At 50.2% G+C, this 17,790-nt stretch overlaps 1 protein-coding gene across 1 annotated transcript; it reads left to right on the top strand.

Moving 5' to 3' along the window:
* Positions 3,779–14,430, top strand: ANKRD54 (ankyrin repeat domain 54). Its single transcript, XM_018048740.1, has 8 exons — positions 3,779–4,233; positions 6,077–6,124; positions 10,927–11,025; positions 11,719–11,790; positions 12,268–12,315; positions 12,388–12,512; positions 12,661–12,768; positions 13,086–14,430. Exons 1-8 carry the CDS (start codon positions 3,909–3,911, stop codon positions 13,158–13,160), a joined length of 900 nt encoding a protein of 299 aa, XP_017904229.1. The 5' UTR covers positions 3,779–3,908; the 3' UTR covers positions 13,161–14,430.

The following is a 17,790-nucleotide window of genomic DNA, read 5'->3' as shown; positions in this document are numbered from 1 at the left end:
GATCTCTAGTCTTTCCCATTCTGTTGTTTTCCTCTATTTCTTTGCATTGGTCGCTGAAGAAGGCTTCATTATCTCCCCTTGCTATTCTTTGGAACTCTCCATTCAGATGCTTATATCTTTCCTTTTCTCCTTTGCTTTTCGCCTCTCTTCTCATAGCTATTTGTAAGGCCTCCCCAGACAGCCATTTTGCTTTTTTGCATTTCTTTTCCATGGGGATGGTCTTGATCCCTGTCTCCTGTACAAAGTCATGAACCTCAGTCCATAGTTCATCAGACACTCTGCATATCAGATCTAGGCCCTTAAATCTATTTCTCACTTCCACTGTATAATCATAAGGGATTTGATTTAGGTCATACCTGAATGGTCTAGCGGTTTTCCCTACTTTCTTCAATCTGAGTCTGAATTTAGTAATAAGGAGTTCATGATCTGAGCCACAGTCAGCTCCTGGTCTTATTTTTGTTGACTGTATAGAGCTTCTCCATCTTTTGCTGCAAAGAATATAATCCATCTGATTTCGGTGTTGACCATCTGGTGATGTCCATATGTAGAGTCTTCTCTTGTGCTGTTGGAAGAGGGTGTTTGCTATGACCAGTGGATTTTCTTGGCAAAACTCTATTAGTCTTTGCCCTGCTTCATTCCGCATTCCAAGGCTAAATTTGCCTGTTACTCCAGGTGTTTCTTGACTTCCTACTTTTGCATTCCAGTCCCCTATAATGAAAAAGACATCTTTTTTGGGTGTTAGTTCTAAAAGGTCTTGTAGGTCTTCATAAAACCGTTCAACTTCAGCTTCTTCAGCATTACTGGTTGAGGCATAAACTCGGATAACTGTGATATTGAATGGTTTGCCTTGGAGACAAACAGAGATCATTCTGTCATTTTTGAGATTGCATCCAAGTACTGCATTTCGGACTCTTTTGTTGACCGTGATGACTACTCCATTTCTTCTGAGGCATTCCTGCCCGCAGTAGTAGATATAATGGTCATCTGAGTTAAATTCACCCATTTCGGTCCATTTTAGTCACTCATTCCTAGAATGTCGACGTTCACCCTTGCCATCTCCTGTTTGACCACTTCCAATTTGCCTTGATTCATGGACCTGACATTCCAGGTTCCTATGCAATATTGCTCTTTACAGCATCGGATCTTGCTTCTATCACCAGTCACATTCACAACTGGGTATTGTTTTTGCTTTGGCTCCCTCCCTTCATTCTTTGTGGAGTTATTTCTCCACTGATCTCCAGTAGCATATTGGGCACCTACTGACCTGGGGAGTTCCTCTTTTGGTTCCTATCATTTTGCCTGTTTATTGTTGTGTGTAGTGTAGTTGCTCAGTCATGTCCGACTCTTTGTGACCCCACAGACTGTAGCCTACCAGGCTACTCTGTCCATGGGATTTTCCAGGCAATAGTACTGGAGTGGATTGCCATTTCCTACACAATCATGTGCATAGTGGCAGGAGTGTGGATAATCCTGTCACACAAGCTAGTCTGCCAGCAGAGAGGTTTGACCTGAGACACCCTTGGCACGCCCAGGAATTTTTATTGACTGGAGCTGCAAGTTTACTCCTTCTCCGAGAGAACCGGTGGGGAACAGCCCCCCATAAAGTCAGAAGTGTAGGTGAGAGCATGAAACAGTAAAGTAGGTAGACTCTGGTTTTGAGGGTAGATGCTCGGGAACAGGGGGTTTCCTGAGGCTCGATCCAGCCTTTGCGTATGCTAAAGCCTCTGTCTGCATGACCTTTGCCATGGGCAGAGTTCCTCACGCTGGCTCCCGGCAGAATGCAATTTCAGAGTCCCAAGTTCTGCTCTAAAACTCAGCTGGTTAGGCTAACTGGGTCCACATCCAAACCCACATCCCATTCTTCCAGTCCTAAATAACAAGTGGTTCTTGCAGTACACAAAGGGTTGGGCTATGCACTTCAACAAAGCTGACTTAAAATTTAAAAGTAACAGCAACCTCTAGATGTTTAGGGATCCTGTGTAAATTAAAAGATTTCTGACAATGCAAACATCTTGGGAGACCAGATGGCTTGAAGACCAGACCCACTAGTAGGAGATGAAGAGAATTGTGCTTTAGACACCTTGATTCTTCAAAGAGAGACTGAAGGGATGAAGATTATTTTGGAGGTTATTACACGGAAAAAGTTGAGGAATGAGTAATAAAGTTAATTCAGCGTACACTTGGCAGAAGTGAGGTATAAACACCCAGAAGTCACTTATATTCTCCGGAGGCAGGTTTCCAGTAGGCTCTTTATTAAAGAGAGCAGTGTGATGGAAAGAGAGGATTTTCTATGTTCAAATCCCAGTCCTCCAACTTTTTAGTCTCATACCCTTGGTTGATTCATATGACATTTCAAGACTACAGTTTCCTATTCTGCTAAGTCAATATAATAATATCTACCTGCTAAGGCTCTTGTGAAGGAGAACTAATATAATATATGTTAAGCACTTGGTAAATGGTACCCATTCAATGTTTCTTTCTAGATACAAATGAAGTTGGCATATGCCCTTCTCCTGCATGGGGCAGAGGAGGAGAAGAAGAAACATTTTTCTCCATATGTTACAATGATAAGCTTTATAGTGGTGTTCTGAGAACACTGCAAAATCTGAAAGTGCTTTTCAACTGTCAGAAAAAGATTGCATTTTCACTGCGCTGAATAACAAGGAACAACTTTTGCCAGGACAGTCTTCCTCTCAAGAGAGCTGGGCATCCGTAAACAAGTCCGTTCTCTCTCTGGTTTCAGCCCTTCGTCTAAGAAGTAGCGGTGGTCCTCTTTCTCACTTTACAGAAGTGCATGTGGAATTCAGGGTTGTGAAAATTCTTACAAAGCAGGGTACCTGGGAGAGGTTGCTAAGCTCACCGTTAGCCGTTTGCGGAACACTTCCTTGTTTCCGGCTCTGACTTCTCCCATTCGACGTGTGCCTCTCAGAGCGTACTCAGTCTGATTCTGTGTCCGGGACTTAGCACAGAGAATCTGCTGGCTCAGTGATTGCCTATCGGACTCAAATGTTGATCACTCTCGTGTAACGATGTTGAGTTACAGTGTTAGTCGCTCAGTCGTGTCTGACTCTTCGCGACCCTATGGACTGGAACCCGCCAGACTCATCTGTCCATGGGGTTTTCCAAGCAAGAATATTGGAGTAGGTTGCCATTTCCTTCTCCAGGGGATCTTCCCGATCCAGGGATCGAACCCGGGTCTCCTATATAGCAGGCGTATTCTTTAACGTCTGAGCCGCAGGAAAGTCCTTGAATTACAGAATTCGTTTCTTTGTAAATTAGTGATCAACGCCAGGGTTACGGAGAGAACGAACGGAATTTATCGCCTTTAAAAGCTATTACTACACGGTTCGTGTTGCTAGCCCCGCATTTTAACGTATTCTCGTTTCCTACTTAACACTGTGTATTTGTAGGAAGTTCTTTGGTTTTTTTTACGTTCATTGATTTAAACATTTTCTTCCTCTCCTTTTCTCCGGCTTCTTCACTTTTCTTTGTGATTGGCTGCAAATCATCTTAACGTGATTGGCTAGGTCATCTGCCCGTTATCTTTTCTTTGCTCCGACGGGAGAAATAAGAAAAAAAAATGTCTTAAACTCAGCTATTTTATTGGCTCCGGTAAGGACGTACGGCGAGGGGATTGGGCAGCTCAAATTTGTGATTGGTTCTTATACCCATCAGTCACATTGCCGGAAACCAAGTCTATTGCGGCTGGAAGGGTTTTCATTGGTCCGGAACTGCCCCGCTCGCTCGCCCGCTCCCCGAGCCCGCCCCCCCACCCGGTTGCCGTGGTTGCAGGCCCGGCCCGCCAGCTCGTCCGCTGACAGCGAGCCTTTAGGGTGGAGGGAAGCGGGTCCGTTGGTCCGCCAGGCACGAGGCTCAGCCGGCGGCCAGGCCCGAGCGGAGCCGTTGCCATGGCAGCCGCCGCCGGAGGCGCGGACGACGAGTCGCGCTCCGGCCGCTCGAGCTCCGACGGCGAGTGCGCGGTGGCGCCGGAGCCGCTGACAGGTCCCGAGGGCCTCTTCTCCTTCGCCGACTTTGGGTCTGCGCTGGGCGGCGGCGCGGGCCTCCCGGGCCGGGCGTCCGGCGGGGCCCAGTCCCCGTTGCGCTACCTGCACGTCCTGTGGCAGCAGGACACGGAGCCCCGCGATGAGCTGCGCTGTAAAATCCCCGCGAGCAGGCTGAGGCGCGCCGCCAGGCCCCACCGCCGGCTCGGGCCCACTGGCAAGGAGGTGCACGGTGAGGAGCGCGGCGGGAGGCGGGGCTGGCCCTCGGCTGATCTCCCCAGCCCGCTCAGGATGGAGTCCTCCGACATCTGCGCTACGGACCTGGAGTGACCCCTGAGTCCCCTTCCAGTAGGAATAGTAGTCGTATGACTGCTAAGGATCATGAGTGTAAAAAAAAGAAAAAAAATAGTCTTCCTGCTCAGAAACAGTCCCGGAGGCTTTTCACATTGGGTAGTTCCTGAGTAGAAACGGATTCCTCGCCCCAGGTGTAGATAATACTTGGGGTAGTGGAGAATATTTTCGTATCAGAGCCAAGTCGTACCAGCTTCTTTAAATGCACAGGCCTGGGTTGGACTTTTCTAGCTCATGGTGGCCTTAGGCAAACTACAGACCCTTTCAGTTGTAGTTTTCTTATCTGTAAAATGGGAATGGTATGCTTTACAGGAATGTTGACAAGAGTTAGGTAAAGTAGGGAATGTATAGTCAATATTTGGCCTTCAACGTGTGCAGACACTGTTGGGTGACAATGTGGTCATTTTCTTTTCTTTTTAAGATTTATTTATTTATTTTTGGCTCTGCTGGGCCGTCTTTGCTGAGCGCAGGCTTTCTCTAGTTACGGTGAGTGGGGGCTGTTCCTTGCTGCCGGTTCCCAGGCTTCTCATCGCCATGGCTTCCCTTGATGCAGAGCATGGGCTCTAGGTACACAGGCTTCAGTAGCTGCAGCTTCTGGGCTCTAGAACTCAGGTTGAATAGTTGTGGCGCATGAGCTTAGTTGCTCAGAGGCATGTGGGATCTTCCTGGACCAGGGATCAAACTCGTGTCCCCTGTATTGGCAGGCAGATTCTTAACCATTAGACCACCAGGGAAGCCCTGTGCCGGTTTTTGATCCTCATAATAATTCATCAAGATCCAGATACCCGTTCCCACTTTACTGAAGATAAAACTGAGGCCTGGAGAAATTGTCTTGCTCTAAGTCACATCAGTAGAAATTGGTTGTGTTGGTATTAGAACTCCTGCTCTGATACTTCTTCCATATTGTCTTTTACATTTTATGGATGCCGTGGAAACCAACACCCTGAAAGACTTAAGAATGGAGACTTTTAGATTCCCTCTAGGACCTACTCATCTTAGTGGTGTTATGAGGATTGAGAATTTGAAAGTGCTATATGAATATAAGGAATCATTATATATCTGAGTTGTAATTTTTGTCCATTTCTCTGATGATAAAAGTATTGCTTTCTGTTACCCTCTAATATAGAGGTAGTGTCATTGAGGAGAAAAAAGTTTCTGTGTGGGAATTATCAGATTTAAATATGCCATTTAGGAGAGGCCTGTTTTGAAGGAGAATATAAGATTATATGTGTAATCAGCTCACAAAGAGCTTTGTGTAAATCATCTCATTTGATTTTTGCAACAACTCAGGACTGTCAGGACAGAGCTCAACCTTGTTTGTACTTGATAGATCTGAAGCCCAGGGGCTTAACTAACTTGTTCAAGGTCTCCAAGTGGCAGAGCCAAGATCTGGCTGCAAAGGCCTTGGAGGATTTGCTACAAAATGTGACTTTTGCACGAGCTGTGCCACATTTCAGGTTTCTCCTGGTTGTGTCCTGGCACCTCTCTTTCCTTTTAGATGCTTTTTTTTTTTTTTCCCCATTTGGCAGTGCTGTGCGACATGTGGGATCTTAGTTCCCCAATCAGGGATCAAACTCGTGACCCCAGCAGTGGAAGTGCATGGGTCCTTAACCACTGGACTGCCAAGAAGTTCCCAGGAAGCCATTACTTTCTGCTTCATCATGGCCGTTGCTGGGGTTTTTTTGTTTGTTTTTTTTTAACTGGCACTCTTATTCTCTTCACAGCTCTGAAAAGGCTGAGGGACTCAGCCAATGCCAACGATGTGGAAACAGGTGAGTGTGCAGAGTGAGTCCGCTCCATGGTCTGGTTAGGGAAGGAAAAGTCCACGTAACCAGTACCTGGGAAGACAGCGCCTGAATTCTGCCAGCTCAGCCCTGGGACCACTGTATCTATTGTATAACTGCTGTCACCTTACAGATGACAAGTCTGGTTCAGATGCTTACTCTTCCCACGCTTGCCTGCCACTCCTTCCTGATGTCAGAGTGTTTATTACCCTGTGAGCCCCCTCATGGCGGGAGCTTTTGTATCCCTGGCACCCAGCTGCAGAGTAGGAGTTTTTGGGAACTTCTGGCTAAAAGGAGTGAATCGTCAACTTGAACTGCCAGGAGAGCCACCATCTGCATAGAACCCTTCAGCTGCTCCCCTGAGGCTTGGTGGTAGTGGGGTTCATGGTTCTCAAACTTCAGTTGACAGAACATCTGAAAGGCAGGGGTGGGGCTCCTAGCAGGACACGGCTCTGTTTTTTGTTGTTGTTGTTGTTGCTCTTCATCCTTTACTAGCTGACAGGGCAGTAGCAGCATCAAAGGTACAAGACAAGTTATAGGAAAAAAAAAGATTTAATTTTATCCACTGACTTAATTCATTCTGTGAATCAGGGAAAAGTGGTATATTGGTTTTCTGTAACTGCTGTAACAAATTAGCACAGATATTCTTGTGTGAAACAGCCCCAGTTTGTCATCATACAACTATGAAGGTCAGAAGTCCAGCTTAGGTCTCATCAGGCTGAAATCAGAGTGTCAGTGGGGCTGTATTTCTTGCCAGAGGCTCCAGGAAGAATCTGTTTCCCTGCCTTTCCCAGCTCCTGAGGTTGCCCACATTCCTTGGCTCATAGTCCTCTCCCTTCATCTTCAGAGCCAGCGATAGTAGACTGAGTCTGCACACTGGTTCTACCAATGGGAAAAGGTTCTCTGATGTTAAAGACTCCTGTGTTAGATTGGGCCTGCAAACTCCAGGATAATCTAGCTGCTGCTGAGTCGCCTCAGTCGTGTCCAACTCTGTGCGACCCCATAGACGGCAGCCCACCAGGCTCCCCCGTCCCTGGGATTCTCCAGGCAAGAACACTGGAGTGGGTTTCCATTTCCTTCTCCAGTGCACGAAAGTGAAAAGTGAAAGTGAAGTCGCTCAGTCGTGTCCGACTCTTCTCAACCCCATGGACTGCAGCCCACCAGGCTCCTCCGTCTATGGGATTTTCCAGGCAAGGGTGCCATCGCCTTCTCCAATAATTTAGCTAGAGGTTGCTAACCTTAATCCTGTCTGCGAGGTCCCTTTTGCCATGTAAGGTAGCCTATCCATAAATTCTGGCTATTTAGCCATAGGCATCTTTGGGCATTGTGATTCTGCCTATCTCACGTGGCCATTATTCTATTTTGAGATAAAATGAACAGATAAAATGTAAGTGTGGATAAAGGGCCGTGGAGAGGAGGTTGTTCCCCTCAGGAGGGTGTTTTCTTGAGTGGGTCACTTATCCCTGGCAAATCATAGTGAGCAGGCCTAGAAACTGGAGGGGTTTTCAGCGTTCTCCAATTTCATCTCTTCCATGAACTTTAATATTGTGGAATATTTGGGTAGTAACCAATATGGCTTTTCAAGGAAAAATGATATATTCTCTTTTTAATACTTCTGGTGTGTGGCCTTGGCACCCCACTCCAGTACTCTTGCCTGGAAAATCCCATGGATGGAGGAGCCTGGTAGGCTGCGGTCCATGGGATCGCTAAGAGTCGGATACGACTGAGTGTCTTCACTTTCTCTTTTCACTTTCCTGCATTAGAGAAGGAAATGGCAACCCACTCCAGTGTTCTTGCCTGGAGAATATCGGGGACGAGGGAGCCTGATGGGCTGCCGTCTATGGGGTCGCACAGAGTTGGACACGACTGAAGCGACTTAGCAGCAGCAGCAGCAGTGTGTGGCCAGAGAATATTTTAATTATATTTCCCTTCCACAGAAAGTCTAGTTTACCTTTTTTTAATAGGTTTACTTACACTCTCTTTTAAATCCAAGTATAGTTGATGTACAATATTATGTAAGTTACAAGTTTACAGTATAGTGATTCACAAGTTTTACAGGTTATACTTCATTTATAGTTGTTACAAAATATTGGCTATATTCCCCCTGTTGTATAATATATCCTTGTAGCTTGTTTTATACCTAGCAGTTTGCCCCTAATAGTTACTTCCCCACCGCTATACTGCCTCCCCTCTTCCCAGTGGTAACCACTGGTTGGTTCTCTGTGCCTGTGAGTTTATGTCTAGCTTATCTGTTCTTTTTCACAACAGTAAAAGATGTTTATCAGCTTTCACAATCATTAGCCAGTGTCTAGCTTATGTTGAATCAGGTGTCCACATGGTGGTTTTATTGTTTTGGTGGAAATGCTGTAATTTCCCATTCAGAGTCTGTGACACACCCATCTTCAAATCTAAGTAGCTCATGGCTGTTAGATTTACCAGGCTCTTGCAGGACTCTGATAGCGAAACTGGCTGTAGTTTAGCTTTTTCACTCCTTTTTACTGTATGGTTAGCATTCTGTTTTCTTGCTTCATGTTTGTTGGGTCTTTTGGTGTAGGTTAGCAGTTATAGTGGATGTAACATTTCTACCCTCCTATGGTTAAATTGTAAGTACCTTTCTATGAATTCACAATCATTTGAAAGATTATTTTTTTGGCTGCACCAGGTCTTAGTTGCAGGATGGGGATCTTTAGCTGCAGGATGTCTTAGTTGTGGCATGTTAACTCTTGGTTACAGCATGTGAAATCTAGTTCCCTGACCAGGGAGCAAACCTGGGCACCCTCTGTTGGGAGCTCAGAGTCTTAGCCACTGAACTGCCAGGGAAGTCCCACTGAAAAGATTTTAAATGTGAAAATGATATATGCATTTAAAATGTTTTAAAAATTAGAAAAATATACAAGAAAAACATTTTTAATGTCAGCAAAGGACCTAATCTTTGTTAATATTTTGGTGAATATCCTTCCTGTCCTTTTTCCTGTGCAGAGGAATTTTCTTGAGCTTGTAGACTGTGCTGTATACACAGTTTTACAGCCTGCTTAATGCTTTATGTATCATAAACATTTCCCATAGTCTTCATAACCATTTTTTTTTTCAAAACAGAAGTGTCATTTTTCCTATTTATAGAATAAATACATAGCTGTACAATTTTTGTAAAGGTTGTAAAAAGCAGAAGTTACCTTGTAATTGCATTCCACAGCTAAAACCACAGTTTGTAATGGATGCACACGATGCCTTCAAAGGGCCAAAGCAAGAGTTACTCAGTCGCATATTTGCACACTGGTGTGTCACTATTAAGATAAGTTCCTAGGAATGGGGTTTCTACATCAAAGAATATGTGTATCTTGATGGCTTCTGATAGGTGTTGCTAAAGTGCCTTCCAAAAGGACTGTTAGCTGTACAGATCACAAAAATAGAACCATTTACTTTATCTCGGGGATGCTGGCTCTCCTTTGGTGACTGCACTGATGAACACCGAGGTGACCTGAAGCTCTTCCTTCTTCTCCAGTCTTGTAAACCTTTCCCATTCATTCATTCCCAAACCATTCATTCATTTATCCAGTCAGTTGGCAACATTTGTGGAACAGGTCAAGTCATATCTCCGTCCAGGATATTAAGAAACAAAATAAAAACCTACAGTATAGCTGGAGAAGAAGAGTATAAAGTGACACCATTTCTAAAAACAAACAAAAAACCCAAAGAAAGGGAAGTCATGTGTTTAGTGGGAGAGGTAAAAGTCCTTGAACAGGAGAAACTTGGGTTCCTATCCCAGCCCTCCTGTCGGCTTGATCTGGAGTCTGTCTCCTAGCCTGTAGCACGGACATGGTACCATGCTGAGTGTTTGATGGCAGGCAGGCACCTGATGCCTGGCTGGCCCTTGGTGTACAGGCAGTTGCTCTGAAAGAGCTCAGCATGTTATTGTGAGAATAGCAGGATGACAAGGGCACTACAGAGACGTGGGGGTCAGGGGGCTCATTCACCTTAAGGAGACGGGAGAGATTCATGGAGCAGGAGATTATCTGGGCTTCGCCTGGAAGGACTCGGGTCCTTGAGAGGTTCGCTGGGGGATTGCTAGGGCATTTCACTGCTTGCTCTAAAATGATGTTTGGCAGCAATTTCTACATTTCAGTTTGGACATGGGCATGCAATACATAATGCCTCACATTTTATAATGGCTCCAGACTTTTCAGAAAAGGACTTTCATATCCATTATTCTCATCATGGCAGCTCTAGAAGTTGACTGGGCAGAAATTACTCCCATTGGCTGGTGAATGGGGGCCCAAATCTTGGCCTTCCTGGTCCCAGCCCAGCTTTTCCCACTGCCGCACACTGTTGGCAATGAACTCCTTTCCTTTTTGCTCAGCTCAGTCTGGGACTTGGACTGCATGGCAGAGCCCAGGCTCTGTCCACTCTAAAGGGCTGCCTCATGGGAGCTAAGTGAGCTCACAGATGTGTCCCAGTTGGATGGATGTGTAGCCAGACTCAGGTAGAGGGGCAGGACCAAAATCAGTACTGGGGATATCCATGACTCCAGAATTCCTGACCCTGAGGGCCGAGATCCTTCTGTGATGCTCTGTCCCAAGACACGTACTTGAGCACCCAGCACCCGTGGTGCTCAGTTGTGCCCTCAGGAGAACAAGTCCCCGGGGGGGGCTACATCCTGGAGGGACTAGCTCTCCCACACATTATGGATGCCTTGCTGGAAGGGGCCCTAAGCACCCTTGCCCACCCCCAGGGCTGCAGCTTGGCTAAGCCGCCACTCTCCCTGCTTGCTCCCTCTGCCTTGGCGGTGCCAGTGCAGCAGCTCCTGGAGGATGGCGCGGACCCCTGTGCAGCTGACGACAAGGGCCGCACTGCCCTGCACTTTGCCTCCTGCAATGGCAACGACCAGATTGGTGAGTCCTGGGGAGGTAGGGGAGGGGGGCTGGGTGAGTATTCTCCCCCAAGGGGCACTGGGGAACAGCACACAGAGGGTGGGGGGCTGCTGGAGCTGAGGAAGGCTGGGCCCTCCCACGCCTCCGGCCTGTGGAACTGGCACTGCCAGGCTAAGGTGGGGCTCACCTGGGGAAAGAACAAGATCGACCCCAAGGTTGGACCGGACATTCCAGACATCCAGACATTCAGGCAACATTTACTCAGTGCTAAGGGCAGCAGTGGGACAGCCCGCCCCCAAACCCAATTTTTTTTTTCCCCAGAGGTCTTTTTAGGATGTGGTATAACTGGCAAACAGTGAAGTCTCTGTGTACATACACTGCTGTGTCCACCTCCTGGATCAAAATATAGAATCTTTTCAGTGCCCAGCATTCTGTCTCATGCCCCTTAAGAACCTTCACTAGCAGCCACAGCTGTTGGGAGAACTTTCTTTAACCCTAAAATCTCAGTCCCATAATACCTGCACGGGCTCAGGGACCCTCCCAGAAGCCCTAGTTCACAGTGCCCAGCGTCATGCACACAGGCCTCACGAGTGGGCAAGGGAGTGAAGCTGCACAGGGCAGCGTACTGGCTCTCAGTGTTCCATGGAGGGGTGGAGGCTAGGATGCTGTCAGTAGACGCCCCCAGCGGCTCCTCTGGGGCTTTCCTGTTTCCAGTGCAGCTGCTTCTGGACCACGGAGCCGACCCCAACCAGCGAGATGGGCTGGGGAACACACCACTGCACCTGGGTGAGTGCCTGGCAAGCTGCCAAGACAGGCTCCTTTAATGGAGAGCCCGGGGTCCTGCAGGCCCCCAGCAGGCTCTCCTGTCCCCTGGGGAGAACCTGAGTCCCCAGGGCCACACTCCCCTTGGGCCGTGTCCATGGCTGACCCCATCCACTATTGGTCGGCTGTGCCCCAAGCAGGGCTGATTTCACAACCTGAACTGGCTCAGCAGCTCTGCCAGGGGAGGTTCCCGCCCTGTGACCAACTCTCACCATGGCTTGTGGCGAGGCGGGTCCCACCTCCCAGCCTCAGTTTCCCCAGATGTGTAGGGAGGGAGTTGGGTTTGATCGCTGAATCCCCTCAGTTGCTGCCTCAGTGATGCCTCTTGGGGCTTGATCTGGCACCGGAACCCTGAGAGACACAGTCCTGCTCCCTCCCGCGGGCACCCAGGGCCAAGCCCCCTGCGGTCCTGAGCTCTCAGTCCCTGTTCTCCTTCCTCAGCGGCCTGCACCAACCACGCCCCCGTCATCACCACGCTGCTGCGAGGAGGTGAGTGCTCCCCTCCCCGTCCTTCCTCCTCCTCCCCCTGCTCAGCATGCTCACCGCTGCCTGTCCCCCCAGGGGCCCGGGTGGACGCCCTGGACCGAGCAGGCCGCACACCCCTGCACCTGGCTAAGTCCAAGCTCAACATCCTGCAGGAAGGCCACTCCCAATGCCTGGATGCTGTGCGGCTGGAGGTGAAGCAGGTGAGCGCCCCACTCGGCTGAGCCTGCAGCACTGAGCAGGTGACTTCATTCATGGTTCATGTGGACCCCAGCTGACACCTGGTCCAGCGCACCCCTGGGCACTGCTCTGTGCCTGTGGGCACAGCCTCAGCCTGCCCTCTGGTTTCAGATCATCCAGATGCTGAGGGAGTACCTGGAGCGCCTAGGGCGGCATGAGCAGCGGGAGCGGCTAGATGACCTCTGCACCCGCCTCCAGATGACAAGCACCCGCGAGCAGGTGAGCGCGGCTGCGGTCCAAACCCCAGCCTGGCAGGAGCCTCAGGGCAAGCTGGTCGCCGCTCTGAGGCTGGAGAGAGAGGCATGGCTGCTGGTTGCCGTCCTCTGTGGGCCTCAAAGCCTCTGTCCACCTCCTTGGAAGCAGCCTGGGTCCTTCTCTCTGGGGCAGCGAGGATTCACCGTTGGACAGCTGCTCCATAGTCCAGGGTGAAGCCCTCACAGGCCCTGGGAGAAGAGACAGTGCCTGCCTCTGCACCTGTGGTGCTGTTGGGGGAGACCCGGGGCACCCCACCACAGAGCCTTGGTTTCCTCCCGCAGGTGGACGAAGTGACTGACCTGCTGGCCAGCTTCACCTCCCTCAGCTTGCAGATGCAGAACATGGAGAAGAGGTAGCGAGAGCCGCTCCCCGCCGTCCCTCCTGCTGCCCGCCCCGCCCCGCCCGCTGCCCTCTTGCTACAAAGAAAAGGCCTGGCACCTGGGACCCCGTCTGCCGAGGCCTCATCCCAGCTGCTGGGAGGCAGAGGCGTTCTCTCACTGACCTCAGCGCCACTCCCAGCCACAGTCTGTCGTGTCCATGGGCCGAGACCACAGCCCCCAGCTTCTTCCTTTGGCTCCCGCAGCAGCACAGCCATGCCTCTGCCCTGGCTGACTTGACACGCGCTCTCCTCACAGGCCTCGCTCATCCCACAGCCTCCCTGGTGCCCTCAGCGGGCCCCAGACCCTCCTCTGAGTCCCCTCCCGGCCGTGGGCTTGTTGCAGCCAGCCGGGTGGGCTTAGGGCAGGCACCCTCTGGCCTAGGGGGCTTCTTGGCTGGCCCTGCACCTCTCACCAGCACTTAGATCAGGCTTGTCACCAGACTTGCAAGGAGACATGGCAGCTACTTTCTTTGGTTTGGAAGGGGCCAGGGGGTTGGTGAAGCCTAGACCTTAGAAATACAAGGTTAGGGAGGACCTAGCTGAACCCAAAGCAGAAAATCCCTGGCCCTTTTTTCCCCAATCACTGAAACACCGGGAGGGTGTAACCTTTCTGCAGCCTAGTTGTAGTAGGTGAGGAGAGGTCCTCAAGATGGCCACGTTCTAGTCCCAGGAACCAGTGAACACCATCTTATATGATGAAAGGGACTTTCAGATGTCATTAAGCTAAGGTCTTTAGACAGGGCAATTATCCTGGATTATCCAGGCAAGCCTGATGTAATCACATGGATCCTTATTAGAAGGAAGCAGGAGCTCAGAGAGGACGTAGGGGACAGGGTGACCAAATCAAGAAACGAGTAATGCAAGGTAGGGGTCACAAGGCAAGGAATGAGGTGGCCTCCAGTAGCTGGAAAAGACAAGGAGGGCTTCCCTGGTGGGCCAGTGGTTAAGAATCCACCTGCCAATGCAAGGGACACAGGTTTGATCCCTGGTCTGGGAAAATCCCACATGCCTCCAGGCAACTAAGCCTGTGTGCCGCAACTACTGAAGCCCGTGCACAGCAGTGAAGACCCAGTGCAGCCAAAAAATAAATTAAAAAATAATAATAATAAGGCAAGGAAATGGATTCTTCCTTCATAACTTCCAGAAGGAACCAACCTGCTGACACCTTGATTTTAGCTCAGAGACAGGTTTCAAATTCTGACTGCCAGAACTGTAAGAGAATAAATTTGTGTTGTTTTAAGATACTAGATTTGTGGTAATTTGTTGCAGTAGTGAAGGGAAACTAATACTCTGGTGAAGGCTCAAAAACCCACAACCCGGCAACTTCTACCCTGGCAGAAGCTGACATTCCCCTTGGGGCTCAGAGATGCAAAAGGCAGCGCCCCCTTCTGGCAGGGATCTGCCACAGCGGGGAAGCCTGAAGGGAAGGCTTGCGAGACCCAGCTGTCTCTCAGAAACATTTGACTAAGGAGTTAAGATAGACTTTTCCCAAATTATCAGTCCCGGTTCTGCTCTGGCTCGGCCCCGCTTTCCCTCTCGCCAGACTTGAGTCCTGGCTGCTTTTCAGGAGGAGGGGAGTTTGTCTCCCAAATCCCAGTTTGATCAGATCTGAATTGAACTCATGGGACCTAGCTGTTCCCCAGACCCTAAAGAAGAAAGGACCTCTGGGGAGGCAGGGGGTGAGATTCAGGCCAGGGGCTGCCTCCTGGGCCCTGGGAGAAGGGAAGCTGCAAGCCCCATCGGGTTGCCAGGGTTAGGGAGAGAGGAGGGCAGAGGATGCAGTGTTATCCTGCATGCCACAGCCGAATGAATAAGTAAACATTTTAAAAAAGAGCAAACACGCACGTGGGCCCTGAGTGGGCTGGGCTGGGCAGGGCGAGATGGAGAACCCGACAGGTTGCCCACACAGGAGTCAGCTCTCTCACTAGCTGCTCCAGGAATTAACTGCGTTTGTGGGGGAAGCAGTGGGGAGCGCAGTGGTGGCAGGAAGGAAAAAATCCACGTCTGTTGATTTCACCTTCTGGGTAGGGTTCTTTTCTCTACACCTCCCATTTCATTCACGTTGGAAGTACCTCTCGGGCACTTGCTTTACACTCACCAGGGTTCCAGGTGGGAGCACAGCAGGGGAAGAAAACACAAAATCCCTGCCACGCAGTTGGTGGTGATGCTTGGAGAAGGGTATTCATGGGTTCTCACAGCCATCCTGTGAGACAGCTGGCCTTCCTGCTGCTTTGGATGGATAAGAGAAGACAGGTTTGCCAGAGTGACCCAATGGGGCAGCTGGGCTGGAACCTGGACTCATCCCCAAAGCTCATGCTTCCACCAAGCCTGAAGTCCGAGTCTTCTCAGAAGCAGTTTCCTAAAACTGAGGGCCACAACATTTGTTGAGCTCCTGTTACGTGCCAGCAGGCCCATTATACAAGCCCTTTGATTTAGTGTTTGCAGTCAAAGGGTAGCCAGCGCCCTTGCTCACTATATTATAGATGCACAAGATTGAGGCTCAGAGAGAGAGTAACTTGCTTAAGGTCAGATAGCAGCACGTGACCCAGCCCAGCCCAGGAATCTCTGCCAAGATTCCCAAAGTGCCGATCTCCCCAGTATTCATAAGACACAGTAGACACCCATGGACCTTACTGAGTAAGTCTCTCTCCCCATGTGGAGAGGGGCGGGCCCTTTCCTTGCTGAGCACGTGGTGCAGTGTGCCTGGTGTGTGAGGCCTGCACCTGGCCACCAAGGGCGGAGTCATGGGACTGAGCTGGGTCTGGAGTGGTCTTTGCCCATCTTTGGTGGCTGCCCATACTATTATAGGCCTTCTGAAGTGGTCAGAGAGCTGGGAGCAGCAAGAGCCAGGCCTGGCAGACAGACGGCCACAGGCTGACTGCGGGGCCAGGAGATGGCATGGGAAACGGCCCCAGGAGCATGAGGGGCTGGCCAGAGAGGGAGGTGAGACCAGGCCACAGAGATCCTGCGCAGAGATCAGATTTGCCCTGGTGACAGAAAGCAGGTGAGGCAGACTCACCTCCACCCTCAAGGTCATATGCGTCCTTACCCAGAGCAATCACCTTGAGCTCCGGGGAAAAGACCACCTCCCACCAGATCCTTGGGCTCAGAGGCTGAGCCCAAGCCAGGGTCAGGAGGACAGGATGCTGGACTGATACATACCTGGGTAATCCAGCAAAGTCCCCATCTCACTCCAGCTATAGGGAATGAAAGCCCAAAGCCCCTGATGCTAACTCTCCAGTGAACACTGAGGCCTCGGTACATGCAGGGAGATATGATCAGTTCACTTGACAGTTGAGGAAACAAACTCAGGGAAGCAAAGAAGTCTTGCCCAAAGCCCCAGACCAGGGCCCAGAGTGGTCCCTTGTCTCTGTGACTGGCCCATGCCAGCCTGGTGACGTTCTCCCACTTTGGAAGCTGGGGAGGATGGCACGTTTATTAAATGCCCTAGGCCATCAGAATGCCCAGAGGGGGCATAGGCAGGTGAACTGAACCTCCTCCACAATTGAGTTGGATTGTGAGGGTTCTCGGGGTTTTGTTTTCTTTTTTTTTGGCCACATCATGCAGCTTGTGGGATCTTAGTTCCCCAACCAGGGATTGAACCTTGGCCCCTGCAGTGGAAACTCGGAATCCTAACCTCTGGACAGCCAGGGAAGTCTCAGATTGTGAGGGTTTTTAGGGTTCTGATGGAGGCAAGGATCTTTCTGGGAGAGCCCTGGAAACCTCTCATATAGGTAGCAGCAGCCAGGAAGCAGCCTGTGGCGGTGTGCCTACCTTGCAGCCTGGCTCAGGCAGCTCAGTTCCACAGTCCTAAGACGTCAGCTGCAAAGTGCAGGAGCCAGGATTCAAACCCGGTGATGTGGCTCACAGTCCGTGCCTTGACCCCTGCACTGTGCCACCTCTCTGAGTTGACCTGGCAGGCCCACCAGATGCCCAGCCCAGCACCCTCCCCAGAACCACAGCCATCCAGAGCACCCCCAGGAACTCCCAGCTGGCACCCCTTTCCCCCTCAAACCCCTCCTCACAACCCTTCCTCCTGCTTCAGTCTCACCGCTACACAGAGCCCAGGCTGCTAAAGCAAGGTGGCACCAAGCAGATTCCTCAATAAATCAGTCTTGTCCTCTTAAGCCAGAAACAATTCCACCCCCACAGCCAGTCCTTCTGGCCTCATGACATCTTGAATCCAGCCAGCAACTTGCAAATGAGCCCTGCATCCAGGCTGAGGACTAATGTTCATTCATAGGGAAACTCAGGGTGGTTAATTGGTATTTATGTCCCCAGGTACATACCTTGAAGTTGATAGATGGTGCTGTTCCTGTCAGCCAGAGGCAGGGAGAGAGACTGGTTAACACAGTGTGCCAAGGTCCTCACCTCACCCACCCTCCCCGAGGCTGAGTTTCACCTCAGCTACATTTGCTACCTGGGGTGGGCTGGCGGTGGGGGTCACCATTGCACATTCGAATTCCTCCCTCCCCTTAAAAAAACAAAAACAAAACTATCTGCCTCTTCTCTTCCCTTAAAACCATGAAACTGAAATCAGACCAACTTGAATTAGACCCCAGCTCTGTCTGGGACTACCTCTGTGATCTTGGGCCAGTGACTTAATC

This window comes from Capra hircus, chromosome 5, assembly GCF_001704415.2.
Source record: "Capra hircus breed San Clemente chromosome 5, ASM170441v1, whole genome shotgun sequence".
Lineage (NCBI taxonomy): Eukaryota > Metazoa > Chordata > Mammalia > Artiodactyla > Bovidae > Capra > Capra hircus.
This window is presented reverse-complemented; position numbering and strand designations above follow the sequence as displayed.

What these genes read in the sequence shown, in the direction of transcription:
- ANKRD54 (XM_018048740.1), top strand. Translation starts at nt 3,909, where the DNA reads ATGGCAGCCGCCGCCGGAGGCGCGGACGACGAGTCGCGCTCCGGCCGC. An exon ending in CACTGGCAAGGAGGTGCACG is followed by an intron (nt 4,234 to 6,076) that starts GTGAGGAGCGCG and finishes TTCTCTTCACAG; the next exon opens with CTCTGAAAAGGCTGAGGGAC. An exon ending in GAACACACCACTGCACCTGG is followed by an intron (nt 11,791 to 12,267) that starts GTGAGTGCCTGG and finishes CTCCTTCCTCAG; the next exon opens with CGGCCTGCACCAACCACGCC.